The sequence below is a fragment of the Stegostoma tigrinum genome, chromosome 29, assembly GCF_030684315.1.
Source record: "Stegostoma tigrinum isolate sSteTig4 chromosome 29, sSteTig4.hap1, whole genome shotgun sequence".
Classification (NCBI taxonomy): domain Eukaryota; kingdom Metazoa; phylum Chordata; class Chondrichthyes; order Orectolobiformes; family Stegostomatidae; genus Stegostoma; species Stegostoma tigrinum.
In genome coordinates this window covers 2,046,707-2,065,396 of record NC_081382.1, presented here as the reverse complement: position 1 = coordinate 2,065,396, position 18,690 = coordinate 2,046,707, and the positions used below count along the sequence as shown (strand labels likewise).

Genomic DNA, 18,690 nt, shown 5'->3' with positions numbered 1-18,690 from the left:
TACAAGGAAAGCCATCAGTATGTTGAAGATGTCCCTGGATAGATCTTGAGGTGTCCTTCACTGTGTACCAGCCAGAGTTACCACCACCGTCATGATTTGCTGCAACCTGCACAATATCACACAGTAGTGTGTTCTTAATCTATATATAACCCAAAAGTAGGGGCAGGAATCTCACATACCCACTCTCACTGCTGAAACACTATTGACTGACATCAGAAGCTTGACATCTGTACCATCTACATCTTTACAAGTAGTATCAGTAGCTGGAACATGAGGCAGTGAGACAGTGTGTTGTGGAACTTGGGGGATGTGGTCGTAGCTAGATAAGGAACTGCAGTTGAGAAGTGGAAGAAGTTCGACTTGATCTCACTTTTATATCCCCTCTCATGATCATCTCTCTGACAGCCCATTCGCACTTTCCTGCTAGCAAAGATCAGTGGAGTAGTACGTGACCTGGGGTGGGGTATCTGAAGCCTACTAAAGGTGACAGTGTCAGTGTCTGATGCTCCAGGCAGGCAGCCAATTTTCGTGAAGCTGAAAACACCATCTCAAAGCACATGGTACTTATGGTTGAAATAGATTCCAACAATCACAGCTGGTGGTAGATAAAGCATTTGCTGTTGCTGGTGAAAACCAAAATAACTTTCCTTAATAGTCACACCCACAAGAGGGCATCTGAGCTACTGCAGCATCTGCATGAACCTTCTGATGGTGAAGCCTAAAAGGAGGAGAGTTTCCCTTAAGTGGTCACTTTTGTCCGCATGCATCACCTCCTGTAGGAAATGGGAGACTAAAATATGTATTACAATTGTCAAGTTGAGAACATTTGAAGTGATCATTATGCACGTGATCATTTTTCATTGCCAGCTGACATCAAGGCAACATGAGCGTTACCTGCCACGTGACAGATCAAATCTCTGCTGGTCAATCACATCAAGACACCACACGTCTGCAATCTCCTCCACTGCAGCTGGTGATTAAATGACCACCTCCATTTCTGTCTCTCTTGTCTTCTGTGGTCTCTTCTCTCATGAGGTGGGACAAAAGAGATCTGAATGACAACAATGGCATATTCTCACCTGATTTGAGTTTGCCGACTTTGAAGAACACCAGGGACATTGCGTACAGGTTAGTGAGTGTCGGTGATGCAAGGATAAATAGGAATGTGAGGGAGTGGAAAGACAGAGAGGGGTGGTGCACCTGCACGGTAAATGGATAGATCACAATAGGTTTGTTAAGCAGAGAGGGAATGCGTCTGGATATGCCGCCGTATTTACTTTTCCTGCCCTCATTAGGAGACTGAAGCACTTCCAACATTGGCAGTGCTGCATGATCTCACAGGACACTTCCAATTGCCCCCTGCCCAATTTCACTCAGAAACATCTTCCTCCAATCAATAAGATACAACTTCTTACCATGTGTTCAGACACCACAGCAGCATATCTGGGAAGGCATCACTAAAATAAGGCATAGCCTTTGAATCCGGGAACTTTATTCTGCCAGTTTCTTTGTTTATGCTTCAACATCAAATTATGTATTTGGATAACTGCATACTGGACACTAAGTACGGGAGATCAAAACAATTCATGAAAAGCAGCAATAATCTACTCTCACTAATTGATTTTAAAGTTCAGAAATAATGCAGTGACTAGATTAAAATGCTACTGTACTGATGGATTTTGATTACTTCAACACTTCCTACCCTCTGCCGACACACCATTCACTTGCAGGGCATCAGAAACTGGAAATCCTGCAAGATAGAACATCAGTGGAAGGCAGTGCCTATAGACCCCACCCTCCCCACCAATTAAAAGCAGTGGGAATAATAAGTAAAATATTAAACTGTCCACCCCAGCACAATCAAGGCTCATTATTTAGTACAATACAATGCACTTTAGCCAGCAAAAGCAGACAATGTTAATTTCACTGTGTTCTCTCACTTGCAAAAACAGGGAAGCACAAATCCAGTCATCAAATAGAAACAGCTTGAGTCAGACCAGCTCTCACCTGATGTACCAGGGAGGAGAACTGTCTGACCTGAAGAGAACCAAAAGTAGAAAATAATGACAAAGGGATCAAGAAATGAAAAAAAAAGTTAAACTTACATACAGATCAATGTACTTAATGGGGTTTCACCTAACAAGATACAACACATTTAAGATTTCATCTCAACATGCTTTATGCTTAGTCACTTAGGAGATGTCGCAGAGAATTAGAAAACATTAAAGTTAAAAATTCTGTCAAAATGCAACATAATTCAAACTAAGAAATTATTAGCACAGATTTATATTAATAGGTATGATCTAATAATCATTTCAGGTACATAATTTCACAATGGCTAAAGTTGGAAACTAAACAATGCAGGACATATTGTGGAAGTAACAGAGAATGAGGTGCAAGAACTGAAGCAATGTTGTAGTTGAGTCAAGTTAATTAAAACAAAAACTAGTTTTTAACTGTCTAAACCGAGATTTAAATGAAGATTTACTGCTTTTGACAGCCAAGAAAAGCTACACTCTCTAAGCAAATTAACAGTGTATTCAAACACGTTAGAGTGGATTTCCTCTGTGCAACTTTTAGAGATGTGACAAAGGTACAGGGTGAAGGCATAGTCCGAATAATATACGACTGGGTAAAAACAGTAGGAGAGGCAACTTAGTTGTAGAATTCAAGGTGTTGAATCAATTTGTATGGAGCAGAAATATAGTAAAGGTACAAAACAGTCTGTGGAGTTGTTGGGAGTCCTCCTGATGGTAGGTGTAGTCTAGAACAGAGTATAAGTCAGGAAATAAATGCCAAAGATTATCATGGCAGACTTTAATCCTCACTCAAACTCAGCAAATTAAATTTGCAGTAGCAGCACAGGGGCCAATCTACAAGATAGTTTTCTAGATTAGAATGCTGAGTTCCCAATCTTAAGAAAATGTTACTTTGGATCAAGTATTATCTAATGGGTCATCTGATAAGTTGCAGTGAAGTCGTCTCTTGGGAAGAGTGACTATAATTTGCTTTTCATACCAGTTTTGATTAGGAAACTACATTAAAAGATAGGTAGGCAGACAAGCTGCAAAGCATTTAAATAACAATTGCATGACTGATAATCAGGGCTTGTTAGTTCAGTTAGCCGGACATTGGTTTGCGATGCAAAATAACACCAACAATGTGGGCTCAACTTCCACATCGGCCGAGGTTACTATGAAAGACTCTCCTTTTCAACCACAACCCTCACCTGATGCGTGCTGACTCTCAGGTTAAACTATCCCCAGCTATCTAATGAGACAGCAACCCTATGGTCTGATAAGCCTAGAGTGACTTTACCATACCTTACTATTTACAATGCACATTTAAGGCACAAAATTCCCACAGAAAACTTAAACCTGATTTGTGCTGACCGGAGAAGTTAAAAACATCATTAGGTCAAAGAAAGCTTGCTTTATTAAAGCACAGTAAGCCTCCTTATCATCCAGTCCAGCAGGGATATCTGAGACCATGTAGAACCAAGGAACAACTGATAGTTGTATGTTAGCTGAGGGATGATTGGGTAAGAACTGGGCATATATATGGGGAAAACAAGGAATCACATGTTGGAATTTTGAGATGAGAAAGTTGGAATAAAACCATGACTAGAGGAGCACATGCCTGGACTCAGTCGAAGCAACATTTAACCTCTGGTGTCTATCAAGCCTGAGGAATGGGAGGATTTTAGAATTCAAGCAAAGGAGGAGAAAGTGGCCAGGACACAGCAATAGCAACTGTCTGTGCGGATATGCACACTGTCCCAGTGTCTGCATGGGTTTCTTCCCACCGTCTAAAGGTATGCAGGTTACATCAATTAGCCGCAGGAAACGTAGGGTTACAGGGGTAGAATAGGGGTTAGGTCTGGATCAGATACTCTTTGGAGTGTTGGTATGGACTCGATGGACCAAATGGCTCGCTTCCACACTGTACGGACTCTATAAATACAAGTACAGATGAGCAACAACGTAACAGGCTGCAAACCTTCCTGCAGAAATAGCAAATAGGAAAGGGTTAGCAGGATAACTCAGGCACTATGTAAACTTACAAAAGGCAAAAAACTGTGCTTTTAACTTTGTAAAAAGCAGTACAGAAATAATGGGCAATGTCAGACCAAGCAAGAAGAGGAACTTAAAGAAATTAATAAAATTGAAGCAATTCTGGAGAAGTTGATGACACTAAGTGACAACAAATCCCCTCAACTTGTCAACTAGCATCTTAGGCTTACATATTCTGGAAGTCCTGAGATTCCAGAACAGCTCTAGTGAATAGTTCAAAGCCCATGTCAATAAAGTAATACGTAATACATTTAAGTGGCAAGCTGAATTCAGTGAGGTGAAAAATTTAAAGAATCAGTCAGGGAAGAGGTGTTGTCCCGATCTTTCTTAAGACGAGAGAAAGGAAACGAGACAAGGCAAGTGCTGAGATTTGATGTTCACCAGCATTAACGAGGTAAGCAGGTAAATTATTTCCGAAGAAGGGTTCCAACCCGAAACGTCAGCTTGCCTGCTCCTCTTTCCTGCCTGGCCTGCTGTGTACCTCCAACTCCACACTGTGTTATCCAAATCATTGATTGGTGAGTGTTATGATTCTTGCCCTTGGGCAGCAGTTTAAGCTAGGAAGGTAAGGGTTGCACAATTAATTAGTTTAGTTTGTTAATCAACTTAATACAACTACACAATTATTGAGTATCATTTCTAAAGTTAAAATCTGAAAAAGTTGGGGGTGTGGGTGCTTAACAATAACCTGCTCAGTTTAAAGAAAAAATTCTCTAATGGAATGTGCATGCCAGTGGCCGGAACTAGAATTTTTTGCCCATCCCTAGCTGCCCTCAAGGAGGTCATGGTGCACTGCTTTCTTGAGCGACTGTAGACCATGTGCTGTGGGTAGACACAGATGCTGTTAGGGAGGGAATTCAGAGAGCTGATGCTTAGTTTGAATTCCACAAGGGCCACTAAGCTCCTGACCTCAGGTGACTTCCAGACCTCTAGCTCACTGTCACGTTCCCCTTGCCAGCAATGCACATATCCCTCAAGTGATTTTTTAAAAATTGAGACTTTGGTCCAAACATGGACAACACAGTCGAATTCCAGACATGAGGTGACATCAAGGCTGTATTTGACTGAGCGTGTCCTCAAGAATCTTGAGTCAATGGGAATCAGGAGGAAAACACGCTACTGCTTGAAATTGAACCGTTGCAAAGGACTAGATGGCTGTGGATGCTGGAAGTCAGTCATCTCAGCTCCAGGACATCACTGAAGAAGATCCTCAGGGAAATGTCCTAGGCCCAACCATCTTCAGGTACTTCATCAACGACCTTCCTTCCATCATAAGGACAGAAAAATCCATCAAAACTCCCATCAAAATGTCAACAGCAGATTTAACAGAGGTGCTCAAAATAATGAGGGGTTTTCATAGAGTAAAGAAAGAATCAGAGTTGGTCAATGAAGGAGCCAGATCGAAGTAAACTGAATAACAAAACAGAGGGGGCACCATGAGCAGTATTTTTACATGGCAAGTTGCTTTGATATGGAATGCACAGCCTGAAAGAATGATGGAGGTATGGAAGAGTATGCACCAAAGGAAACAATGTGCAGGGATATGGAGAAAGAGCATCAGCATGGGACAAATTAAAGTTTGCACAGACATAATGAGCCAAAGGGCCTCCTTTGTGCTACAATATTCTATACTGCATCCTCGTCGTGAACACAAACAGGCAACACAGTACTGTGCAAACAAGATTTTACCACAGGAATTGTCAACCTGAGATACAAAGAAGGATTGGGACATGGAAACAATACGAGGCAGGAATAATGAGATACACAACTCCACAGTGGTCCACTGTGACATTCTGCTCCATCCAAATGACCTTGAAAGGATAATTACACTCATCAAAAATCTACACTTTGGAGGTAAACAAAACAGATTTTTAACGGTTAGGAGTTGAAAAGAGCACCTACCTTTATCCACTATATCCCACACCTCCACTTTCACAATGTCATCTGTTGCTGAAAAATAACACAAAATTATTTGCAAATAGCAGAGAAGCAAATGGAAATTTCAGCTCCATTTAAATTTCTTGAAACACCAGGCAGTGATTTAAAAAGGCAGTGAGCTGAGTGTCAGAGTAGAAATTTACACCTATTGGAAGAACACTTCAGATCATGAATCAGAGATCCACTGCTTGCAACTTCCCCACACACTGAATTTCAGCACACTTCAGTGCCTATAATCACTTGTGAAAGAAGTGTCTCCAGCTGCTTGAGTTTCAACTCAGGATTACTGAGCATAAGGAGCAACTAAAGTCACTGCTCAGCATTAGGGAGGATGAATGTTCCCTGGGTCACGTTACTGGAGGTGGTCACACAAACAGTGACAGGTCAGGGTGGTATGCTGGTAATCAAAGAAGTAGGAACATGGAGTGACAACACCTTGAAGGAGTTCAGTCCTTCGGTCTAGAACATCACACCAATGGACATGGGACTGAACAAAGTAGCAACAAAGTGAAAAAACTGAGTCATTATAGGAGACTGCACAGCTAGGACATGAGAATATCATCTGTAACCATTCTGAGTCCTGCACTGTGCACAAATTCCCTGCTGTCAGGGTGAAGAATGTCACCGACAGGATGTAGAATATTCTGAAGGGGAGAATGAGCAATACATTACAGTACATCAGTGTCAATGACATATGGCAGGCAGGTATTGAGGTGCTAGGGACAGCTATTCAGGAGGTAGGGAGGAGGTCAAGAGTGGGACCTTACAGGTAGAGGTCTATGGATTGCCCCCAGTGCCACACCCTAGCCAGAGTAGAAATCAGAAGATAGGGAGCATAAGTTGTAGCTTAAAGCTTGATGCAGGAGGCAGGCCTTTGGGGCTGGAGACATTAGGACAGGAGACTCCTATTTAAAATGGAGTTGCACCTCATCAAGACTGGGGCTAAAGTGGATTCACCTTGAAGACAGCTTAGGAGCCACTTTTTTTATTTTAAAAAAGCCTATGATAACAGCAGTAATCAAGCCTCACAAATTAAGCCACGTCTAACAATAAGAATGCTGGCAAATAGGACTAGGACTGATTAAAATATCTGGTAGGTGTGGACAAGTTGGACCAAAGAGCTTGCTTCTGTGCTATATAACAGATTGACAACACTGACTATTAAAGGATCTTTGCAGTTACTGGAATTCAATCTTAGAACCACGGCTACTGTTGCTGCCTTGGAATTCAGATCTCCATTGAGGGTCAAGAGCTACAGTGAAGGAACCCCTGGTCTAGATTAGATTGGCAGCAAATCAGGCATCAGCCTTTAGATGTATCAAATGCACATGTTTTGGATTACACTAGAGAAGGTAGTCATCCCATATTAGATAGAAGCAGATCAAGGTAACACCAGTTGTTTATAAGGACAGGTTTACAGCACATGTCTGTAAATGCATAGAGTGTGAGAATAATGTTGATGAGCTAGATTAGATTAGATTCCCTACAGTGTGGGAACAGGACCTTCGGCCCAACAAGTCCACACCGCCCCTTGAAGCATCCCACCCAGACCCATCCCCCTATAACCCACACACGCCTGAACACTATGGGGAATTTAGCATGGCCGATCCACCTGGCCTGCACATCTTTGGACTGTGGGAGGAAACCAGAGCACCTGGAGGAAACCCACGCAGACGCAGGGAGAATGTGCAAATTCCACACAGACCCTGAGGGTGGAATCAAACCTGGGTCCCTGGTCCTGTGAGGCTGCAGTGCTAACCACTGACCCACCGTGCCACCAAAAGCTAGAAGCAGAATACAATGGAATAGCAAATAAGGAACAGTTAATTTTCAAGGATACAAAGCATTCAGAAGAGAAAAGGAACAAAAAGGGAAATACGTTGGCTGCACAGATTAGGCAAGTTATTACAGTGTTGGAAAGAGGCATGGTCTTGGAGTTAAGGATAGAATCCATTAGGTGGACCTGAGAAATAAAAAGATACAAATGAAGATATTCTGTGGTCCTCTGAATCAGAAGGTAGAGGAGCAAATCAGTGTAGAAATCATGGGAATGTGCAAGAACTACAAAGTGGAGATATCATGGTCTGTAATAACTCAAAATACTGGAATAATGTTACAGTGAAAGGAAGGAAGGGGATAAATTTCTTGACTGCTTGGGGTCCAAATAGGGAGGAGGCATAGCTGGATGAGGTGTGACAAATGGACCAAGTGTTTGCTCAAGAAAACCTAGTTACGAATTATTGAAAGTTTAAACAGGTAATGGAGAAAAACAAAAAATAGACAAGGTTAAATTTCTAAATACGAAGAGGCAAACATCAATTGGATGAGAACAGAGCTGGTCCTCAGACCTTCACGAGGCCGAGGGTGAGAAGTGAAGATCAGGCCATGGTAGTACAATGGGTACACAACAGAATTGACATTTTTACCTGAAAGGTCAAAAGGTGATTCTGGTTGTGGGCATCAGTTTAAGTGAGTGAAGTGATTTGCTTCCGTTAAATAGGTAGCTCAGATTGTAAACATTGGTAGCAGTGGATGGAATGCCGTACTAAAGTAATCCTGCACAACAATCAGCATTCATGGGCTCAGCAACTGCACAGTAACACTGCTCTCAAAATTAACAGTCCAGCTGAATTCTACACACTGATCATTTCTTTTGCAAGCAGGACTGCTTTTCAGATTGGGATGCTGATGCTCCCTCGACCAGTTCAGGGCCCTGAGGGCAGGAGTGACTGTCCTGTGACATTTAACCAATTCAAACATTAATTAAAAACATGGTCATTTAATTGGGGAGTGCAATCCAATCTTTAAAGTTTGAGAACAGGAAGAACAACACTGGGGTGGGGTGGGGTGGGGTGGGGTGGAGTTGCTCAGTTTTAAAGCAACTCGGCATTTAACAGATGACACAGGACTGCTGGCACGGACGGTCAGGAGATAAGATTGGCACTGGGTTCTGTCAGTTCATTTCCATTAAATGCAATACTGTCAGCAATTAAACAGTGATATCTGGCACTGAAGGCTGCTTACTCAAATTATTACTTCCAGAAATGGTCTGCCTATGGAGCATTTGGCTGATCAATCTCTAAGCACGAATTGTAAAGTATCTGAACAACACTATTTCAATTGAAGTGAACTGTGTTTGCATTAGACTAATGAAAATGAACTATTTTATTGAAAGCGAAGACGGCAAGGCAAAACATTTAGAATGAATTTTCATGACTAATCATTTCCTGTAACTGCATATTTAACAACAGAGGTTACGTACTAGAAGCCAAGCAAGGGATAACTTGAAAGGCGTAGTGAGTTAGTCACAGCTTGAGCACCTTTCAGTCACCACCCTTTGATTCACAAGAATTACGATCTTTACTCTAACCCCACACTGCACCTGCCCTGGGTGTGAGAACGGTTTAGAATTCAGGAATGGAGGGCAAAGGGATTGATTTAAAAGAAAAGGGAAAATGGAGTACAAGAGCAAGCTTGCAGGAAACTGTGAAAGTTTCTATAGGTATGGGAACAGAAAAATTGTGAAGACAAAAGTAGGTCCCTTACATCCAAAAACAGGGGAATTTATAATGGGGGAAAAAAATGGCTGAACAACTAAATACACATTTTGGTCGTGTCCACAAATAACATTCCAGAAATGGTGGAAAACACAGGGCTCACTAAGAGGGAGGAAATGAAGGAAATCAGTTAGTAGGGAAATGATATTGTGGAAATTAATGGGATTGAAGGCTGATAAATCCCCAGGTTTGACGATCAACATCCCAGAGTACTTAAGGAAGTAGCCCTAGAAACAGTAATTGTCATATTCCGAGATTCTATAACACTCTGGGATACTGAAGGGTAGCTAATGTAACCCTAAAATATCACAAAGATTGCTGGTGGTGAAAACCTGACAAAAGGTCAGAAACAGCTTGAGAAATGCAGGAGGTCTGATAGCATCTGTGGGGAAAAAGCAGAGTTAACTTTTCAAAGTCCAGTGACATTTCTTCTAAAGTAGCTCTAAAAAGAATGTTGGTGATTGAAATGTTAACTCTGCTTTCTCTCCAAAGATAGAACATAGAACAGTACAGCACGGCACAGGCTCTTTGGCCCACGATATTGTGCGGGCCTATTATTCTACTAAGGTCAATCTACCCTGCATACCCTACATTTTACTATCCTCCAAATGCCTATCCAAGAGTCGCTTAAAAGTCTCTAAAATATCTGACTCCACCACCACTGCCCTTAGCGCATTTCACATGCCCACCACTCTCTGTGTAAAGAACAGACCTCTGATATTGCCCCATATCTTCCTCCAATCACCTTAAAATTATGCCCCCTCGTAACAGTCATTTCTGCCCTGGGAAAAGGTCTCTGACTATCCACTCTACCTTTGCCTCTCATCATCTTGTAAGCCTCTATCAAGTCGCCTTTCATCCTTCTTTGCTCCAATGAAAAAAGCCCGAGCTCCTTCAACCTTTCCTCATAAGACTTGCCCTCCAGTCCAGGCAGTAACCTGGTAAATCTCCTCTGCCCTCTCTCTAAAGCATCTACATCTTTCCTGAAATGAGGTGACTAGAACTGAACACAATATTCCAATTGTGGTCTAACCAGAGTTTTAGACAGCTGCAGCATAACCTTACAGCTCTTAAACTTAACTCTCCTAGCAATGAAAGCCAACGCAACATACGCGTTCTTTACAACCCTATCAACTTGGGTCGCAACTTTGAGGGATCTATGGACGTGGACCCCAAGGTCCCTCTGTTCCTCGACGCTGTATTCTGCACTCATTTCAGAAGGTTGAATTTGAATCACTTCACACTTTTAAAGGTGGTGGTAGTTGGTACAATTACAATATTTTAAAGGCATCTGGATTCATACATGAATAGGAAGGGTTTAGAGGGATATAAGCCAAATGCTGGCAAATGACACTACATTTGCTGCCAGATCTGCTGAGAGTCTCCAGCAATTACTGTTTTTGGAGCTAATTTAAAAGCTGAGGAGACAAAACAAGGAATTAAAGGACAGTCAGCCCGACAACTGTAGTGGGGAAATATTAGTGTTTATTGTAAAAAATTTAATAGCAGAGCACTTGAAAAACCATGATAGGATTGAATAGAATGAGCAAGGATTTAGAAAAAGGAAATCATTCTTGAAAAGTCCAATGGAATTCTTCAAGGATGTAACTCGTGGAGCTGCTAAGGAGGGAGCCAGTGGAAGTGGTTTATTTGGACTGTAAGGCTTTCACCAAAGTCCCACATAAGAGATTAACGTAAAATATTAAAGCACACAGGCAGTATACTGAGATAGGCAGAAAACTGGCTGGCAGACAGGAAACAAAAAAAAGTAGCAATAAATGGGTTATGCTCTGAATAGAATAGTGAGGTACTTCAGGGATCAGTATATACATACACGTATAGATTTGGGCAAGGGAACTAAATGTAATATCTCCAAATTTACAGATGACACTAAGTTGAGTGGGAGGGTGAGTTGTGAGGAGGAAGTAGAGATGCTTCAGTGTGATCCAGACAAGCCACGTGTACAAATGTATGGAAGATGCAGTATAATATGGATAAATGTGAAGTTATCTGCTTTGGGAGCAAAAACAGGAAGGTGGATCACCATATGAATTACTATAAATTGAGAGGGGGGAATGTGCAATGAGGCCTGGGTGTCTTTGCCCAGCAGTCACTTACACACTTGCATGTGCATCTGACAGTGAAGAAGTCGTCAGCGTGGCTTTGTGCTTGGGAGATCATGCCTCACAAATTGTTAGAGTTCTTTGAAGAAGTGACCAGGAAGGTTGAGGAGGGCAGGGCACAGTATGTAGTCAATATGGATTTCAGTAAGGCCTTCGATAATATTCCACACGGCAGGCTGCTCTGGAAGGTTAGATCGCACAGAATTTAGGGACAGCTGGCAAATCGGATACACAATTGGCTTGATGATAGAACGCAGAGGGGAACAGTGGAAGGATGCTTGTCGGACTTGAAGCCTGTGACTTGTGGTGTGCCTCGGGGATGGTGCTGGGCCCATTGCTGTTGTTATCTATATCAATGATCTGGATGAGAACGCACAAGGCATGATTAGTAATTTTACGGATGACACTAAAATAGGTGGTATCATGGACAGTGAGGAAGGTTATCAGAAACTGCAGCAGGATCTTGATCAGCTGGGGAAGTGGGCTGAGAAATAGCAAATGGAGTTTAATACAGCTAAGTGTAAGGTGCAGTATTTTGGAAAGTCGAACCACAGCAGGAGTTTTATGGGGAATGATAGGGCCTTAAGGAGTGTAGTGGAAGAAAGGTCCTTGGAGTTCAGGTGCAAAGTGGAGTCACAGGTAGACAGAGCAGTGAAGGCAGCCTTTGGCACACTGGCCTTCACCAATTAGGGTGCCGAGTACAGAAGTTGGGAAGTTATGCTGTAGTTGTAGAGGATGCAGTGAGGCCGCACTTGGAGTATTGTGGTTAGTTTTGGTCACCTTGCTAATAGGAAGGATGTAACTAGAAAGAATGCAGAAGAAATTTACAAGGATGTTGCCAACACTCGAGGGATTGAGTTACAGAGAAAGGTTGGACAAGCTAGGTCTTTTCAATTTAGAGCACAGGAGACTGAGGGAGATCTTACTGAAGTGTGTAAGATCATGAAAGACATGGACAAGTTGAACGCACACAGTCTTTCCCCCCCCCAAGAGTTGGGGAATCAAGGACTAGAGGGCATCAGTTTAAGGTGCGACAGGAAAGAATACATGGGAAAGTGAGGGGCAACATTTTTTTATATCAAGGGTAATACGCATACGGAATGAACTGCCAATAGTTGAGGCAGGTACATTAACAAAATTTAGAAGGAATTTGCATGAACACACAGATAGGAAAGGTTTAGAAGGATATGGGCCGAGTGCAGGGAAATGGGGTTAGCATGGATGGATCAGTCTGGGCCTGTGTCTGTGCTGTAGGACTGACTCCAAACGGTCACATTGGCCTTCATAGCGACAAGATTCGACACAGGATCAGGAATACCTTACTGCAATTGCACAGGGCCTTGGTAAGACCACATACGTTGTAGCGTGTGCGGTTTTGAATTTCCTTGTCTGAAGAAAAGATGCTCTGGCTATTGAGGGAGTGCAGCAAAGGTTTACCAGATTGATTCCTGGACTGGCATGACTGATATACGGAGAGAGACTGTGCCACTTAGGGTTATATTCACTGGAATTTAGAAGTGTGAGGAGAGATTTCATAGAAGCTTGTAAAATTCAACAGGTAATTCATTCAGGATAAGCGCAAGAAGGATGTTCCCAATGACTGGGGATTCCAAAACCAAGAGTGACTGTTTAAGTTTACAGGTAGGCCATTTTAGGACTGAGATGACGAAAAATTTACTCAGTGTCAAGCATGTGGAATTTCCAGCCATAGAAAGCGGCTGAGGTCTAAACAATGTATATTTTCAGGAAAGAGTTGGGTATAGCTCTTGGAGCTGAAGGGATCAAAGAGTGTGGCGAGATAGGGGGAAACTGGACACTGAGTTCAACGATCAGTCACGATCATGCAGAATGGTGGAACAGGTTTGAAGGACTGAATGGCCTACTCCGGCTTTGTAAATTTCTAAGTCTGTTTGGTCAGCATAGAGGAGGTTTTAATCTGCATCTAGCTTTGTGCTGTCTTGTCTTGAAAGTGTTTGATGGGCAGAATGGACAAGGAAATTTCCTCAGTGTTCACACTGATGCACTGTGCTCAGCAACATATGATCACACTAAGGCGGAGAAGAGGCTCTTTTGTACATAACACCAATGACAGTGATATCAGAAGCTGCTGTTTGATCTCCATCAGCACCTGAGAAAGCCACGTCATCACTGCATGAGTTTATTCTGCCTCCCTGGCTCCAATTTCACTCCCCGTAAACACAAATGATTCAAACCCAGAACTCTCAGAAGATGATTCACAGCTGAAATGTATTACTAACCAGGCTCCCCACAGCACTCTGCTGAGTATTTCCAGCACTGACAGCAATCATTTTTTTCAAATATAAAAATTGTTGCTCTTGAGACTTACTCTTGTAGCTCCAGTGAATGCAGGTGACCTGGATCTCCTGTGTTGGAATGTACTGCTCCACAAACTTCTTGCCCTGTAGTCTGTGCCAAAGTGTAGTCTTTCCTGTGTTTCTGTCACCTCGAATCAGAATTTTCACTAAAAGTAAAGAAGAAATGTTCCAACGTATTAGAACCAATTTCATTCCTTTGCTGCAGGCCCTTTTCCCATACACCACTCCGTAAAATATTCAAGACCCTTAAAATGGAGAATATAGAGCAGAATCTTTTAGTGCTCGGAATCTCTTGCAGCACATTGTGCACATTTTTGAGATCATGGAGTGGGAAGTGGAAGTACACAGCTGAAACCTGAGTAAAGACAGGACTCGGTGGGGATGAAAATCACGGAAAGGTAGGGGTGAAGAACGGGGGACAGCAGAGGAGTTAAGGAAACTGGAGGCAAGAAACCCAGATGAGGAAATAGGTAATGCCACTAAAAACAGAAAGGCACAGTATTCCCAGGGCACATTCAACCATTCCGCTCCAACAATTCTTTTAGCTCAGTACTCACTGCAAAACCTCACAGCATCCCCTCTCCCCCACACCCAATAAGGATACACCTCACTAAAACAGGTAGCATGTATCACAAGGGAAATAATCCTGTGTTCCCCTATTCACACTCAGAGGCCAAATAATAAGTAAACCAATAGCCACTCACAAAATAGATGATCAGTGAGTGGTCAAAAAGGAAGGAAATCCTTTTTAAAAGTGTTAGAAAATTAGTGGTAATTTCACAAAGAAAGGTTGTACCCAAGGAGTCCAAGCACAGATGGAGTTCTGGTAAAGTTCAGCTGATTGCTGGCAACTGACAAAATTAAAAATTTTCAGTGTATGATCTCAATTTTTTTTTCAAGAATTGAGTTCAAATGCTAGCCTGTCAGCACTAAGATGTGGCAACTATCCTGCAAGAGCCTCATACAGGAATAACTGCGACCCAGATGTTACAGGTGAATGTGAGTAAGGGGTCTACTGTGCTGCTACACCCTTCTGATGGTGGATTCCATTCTGATGGATTACCTTTAGACCAATGCACATTCATTCAACAAGCACACATTGTCTGAATGCTGGGTGATTGTAGTTCTTGAAGCGTGAGGCAGCAGCCAGATTCAGCCTTGAGACCAAGGCAAAAGAGCAGAAAATAAAAGTCAATGAACCAACACTGCACTGTGGTTACACACTGTCACAGACTTTTTCCTACCATTACTTACCCTGGTATTAAACAGTGAGACTTATTCCCCCCTCCTGTACTGTAAACGTGTTACAGTGACAGGCCTGTCCCTACCACTGCACCCCACTGTTACACAGTGACCGACCTGTCCCCACCAGAATTACACACCAGTGTAATACAAGGACAGGTTTGTCCCAAACAGGACATCACCCCAGTGTTATATAGTGACAGACCCGTTCTGACCAGAAACGTACCCTAGTGTTATAGAGAGATGGACCTGTCCCTACCAACATCATACATGTTACAAAGTGACAAACTGCCCCGTCAGTACTGTATTCAGTGTTTTGCAGTGATAGACTGGTCCTGGCCTGTACCATACCCTGGTGTCATATGCTAACAGACACGCGCCCACCAGCACTGTACCCGTGTTATATGTTGACAGACCTGCTCTTAGCAGAACTGCACCTGTGTTACTTAGTGACAGACTGGTCGCCAGGAGTATCGTAACCCAACGTTACACAGTGACAGATTTGTGCCTAACAGTACAATAGCCCAGTGTTAGACAGTGAGGGACTTGTCCCCACCAGTACACTATGCCAGTGACAGTCCCTTCCCCTACAAGAACTGTACTCCAGTGTTATAGAGACAGACTATTCCCACCAGTACTGTACCCCAGTGTTAGTGATAAACCTGTATTCAAAAACATGCATTTAAGCAGCATTTGGATCATAACAGAATTTGGGCATCCACGAAAATATACATTTTGTGGCAAGATAATGAAATGTGAGGCTGGATGAACACAGCAGGCCCAGCAGCATCTCAGGAGGACAAAAGCTGACGTTTTGGGGTCTAGGCCCGAAACGTCAGCTTTTGTGCTCCTGAGATGCTGCTGGGCCTGCTGTGTTCATCCAGCCTCACATTTCATTATCTTGGATTCTCCAGCATCTGCAGTTCCCATTATCACTGATACATTTTGTGGCAGTTTTTTGGTTTGCACTCATTGCTCTCATCTTGGACAATATTAACGTCATGTTCCTTATGCACTGCAGTTGAAACATAGAAAAGGAATAGTCCATTCAGCACTTTGAGTCTGCTCTGCCATTCCATTTGATCACAGCTGGTCACTGATCATTCGATTCTACCCTATTCCCCCTATCCTTTGATCCCTTTAGTCCGAAGAACTAGGTCTGTCTTGAAAGTCTTTAATATCTTGGCTCAACAGTTTTTTGTGACAGAGAATTCTATCCAAGTTTTATACTGGGCTAGATCAAAAGCTAGGTCAACAACTTGCCTTCCAAAAGTCTCTTAATAGGAAGAAAGCGACATGGAGAGGTGCAGGGAAAAAGTTTCAAAGCCACCATTTGAGAGACAATTTAGACTGGAAATACACACGGTTAAAATGGTGGTTTATGGAGATACAGAGTGAATGACTTCATGGAGATTTTGAAAATAACGTGGGCAATTTTTAAGGTAGCTCAGCAAACTCTAAGGTGGTCGAGCAGGACAGGTGGGGATCAGACTGTGAGAAGCATTGTTTGGGTGCACTCTCTTCACAGAGGGCCAACTCGAGTGCATTTTGATCATGTTCAAAGACAGAAACGTCATAGGTAAGGGTTTCTGCAGTTCTCGAGCAGAAGCAAGGTGGAGTTTTTGCAAGTGCAAATGGGCTGTCTTAGTCATGGCATGGATATTGGTACGGAAGCACATTTTGGGATAAAATTTGAGATGATGGCTATGAATAGTCTGATTTAGCCTCAGACATTTCACCAGATGGATGAAATCGGGAGCTGAGAATGGAGTTTGTGGCAGGGATCAAAGCCAACAATGATTTTTGACCTCCCAGTGTTAATCGAGTAAAATTTCTCATGTACTACTGGATGCCAGACACACAGCAAATGACCTGCTCCATCCTTTTCGAATGGAGTCAAGGGGCAGTGGTGAGGCCAAATCTAATACTGCTTTCAAATGATGCCAGGAAGCAGCAGCATCTGTGTGGAAAGCAGTTGTCAATGATAATTCATTGGGAGGCACCCATGGTAAAGATGCAGGAACAAGATGAGAAATAAGCGCAAAGGATTCTTTTACTATGATTGGATAGATAAGAATGGAAAGAGTTGCAACAGTCCCACCCAGCTGGAATACAGTTGAGACGGGTTGGACGGAAATGGGGTGGTCACCGCGTCCAAGGGTGCTGACAGGTTGAGAAGAATGGAGAAGGAAAGTTTACTTTTGTCGGTGACATTACTGAAAGAATCTGGCACAAATGTGAGAGCGCTTACAAGATCGGGAGGTTGAGGATGGGTGAGGGGACAGGTATGTGAACCTTGACATATGGAAATTCCATCACCAGATCAGATGCTCATTTTGAGGCGAATTCCTTAGTGCGTTCACAGTTAATACAGCATTAGATGAGGGCAGGTTGTGCATCTCATTACCCACACAGGTATCATTTCATTGGCCTGAGAAGCAGCTCCAAACCTCAGGTTCGGCCAAAGGCACTGTTCTTGTCAGAACTAGTTCCTTCTGCCAATCATCTCCATCTTCCAAACCTTGGATTTGCCTCCTGCTGTCTCAGCACACACCTCTCCCCTTCCCCTGCCTCACTAACCCTGGTTTCAGTCACTGTGAGCCTGTTCTGATCATTTCTCTGCCCCTATCTGCGTCTCACCCAAACTCCTCTCCCCTTTAATCCTCCTCTTCCACTTTCCTACTCCACTCATCGTCAGACTACACTCTCTTTCCTCGCCCCCAGGCTTGCACCCTCCATCCCCTCAGCCCGACTCACCATCACAGTGCACTCTCACCTTGTCCACTCTCTCTGACCCCTATCTCTCTGCCTCCCCTCTCCAGCCCACGACACTCCTCACCCTCCTGCCTCCCCTCTCTGACCATCCCCCCCCCCAACCCATTGCAATCCTTCTCGCCTCATCCTCCTTCAACCCTCCTCCCACCCCTACCCCTCTGTAATCTCTCTCCCCCCGGCCCCGGCCCCACTCACTGTTGTACTGCACTCCTTTGGCGAACCTCCGCTGCAGGCTCTGGTTCATGCTCTGTAGCCCGGCGGGGATGATCCTGTCCCTGGTCGGGGCCTGTTCGGTGCCCACCAGCTTCTTCAGTGCTGAGAACATGTCTGTGCGGGGTGCGGCCTGCACTCAGGCCCCGGGAACAGGGGGAACTGACAGACAGAAAACAGCCTCCACAACGACACACCGTCCGGCTCCAGGCCGGCACACTGCGGCTGCGCGGACACGCCGCCCTTACTGCGGCTGCGCTCGTACAGAGACCATGTGATCGCCTGGCAAGGGAAGGCTGCTCAGTTCATTGAACCTCATCCGCCATTCAGTACCATCATGGCTGGCATTGCTGAATGCCACCTTTCTACCTGCTCCTCATATCTCTCGATTCCCCGAGAGCCCCCAAATGCTGCCTGGCCCAGACTTCAATGTTGG

The 18,690-nt window shown here is 43.6% G+C and overlaps 1 protein-coding gene across 1 annotated transcript in view; it reads right to left on the bottom strand.

Moving 5' to 3' along the window:
- Positions 1-18,466, bottom strand: part of LOC125465439 (rab-like protein 6) — a 119,019-nt gene extending 100,553 nt beyond the window's left edge. The window contains exons 1-3 of the mRNA XM_048558966.2: positions 18,240-18,466; positions 14,039-14,173; positions 5,976-6,023 (exon numbers count right to left, since the gene is read on the bottom strand). Coding sequence (XP_048414923.1) covers positions 5,976-6,023; positions 14,039-14,173; positions 18,240-18,369 — 313 coding nt within the window. The 5' untranslated portion in view covers positions 18,370-18,466. The remainder of the gene's footprint in view (positions 1-5,975; positions 6,024-14,038; positions 14,174-18,239) is intronic.
- Positions 18,467-18,690: the final 224 nt, after the last annotated feature.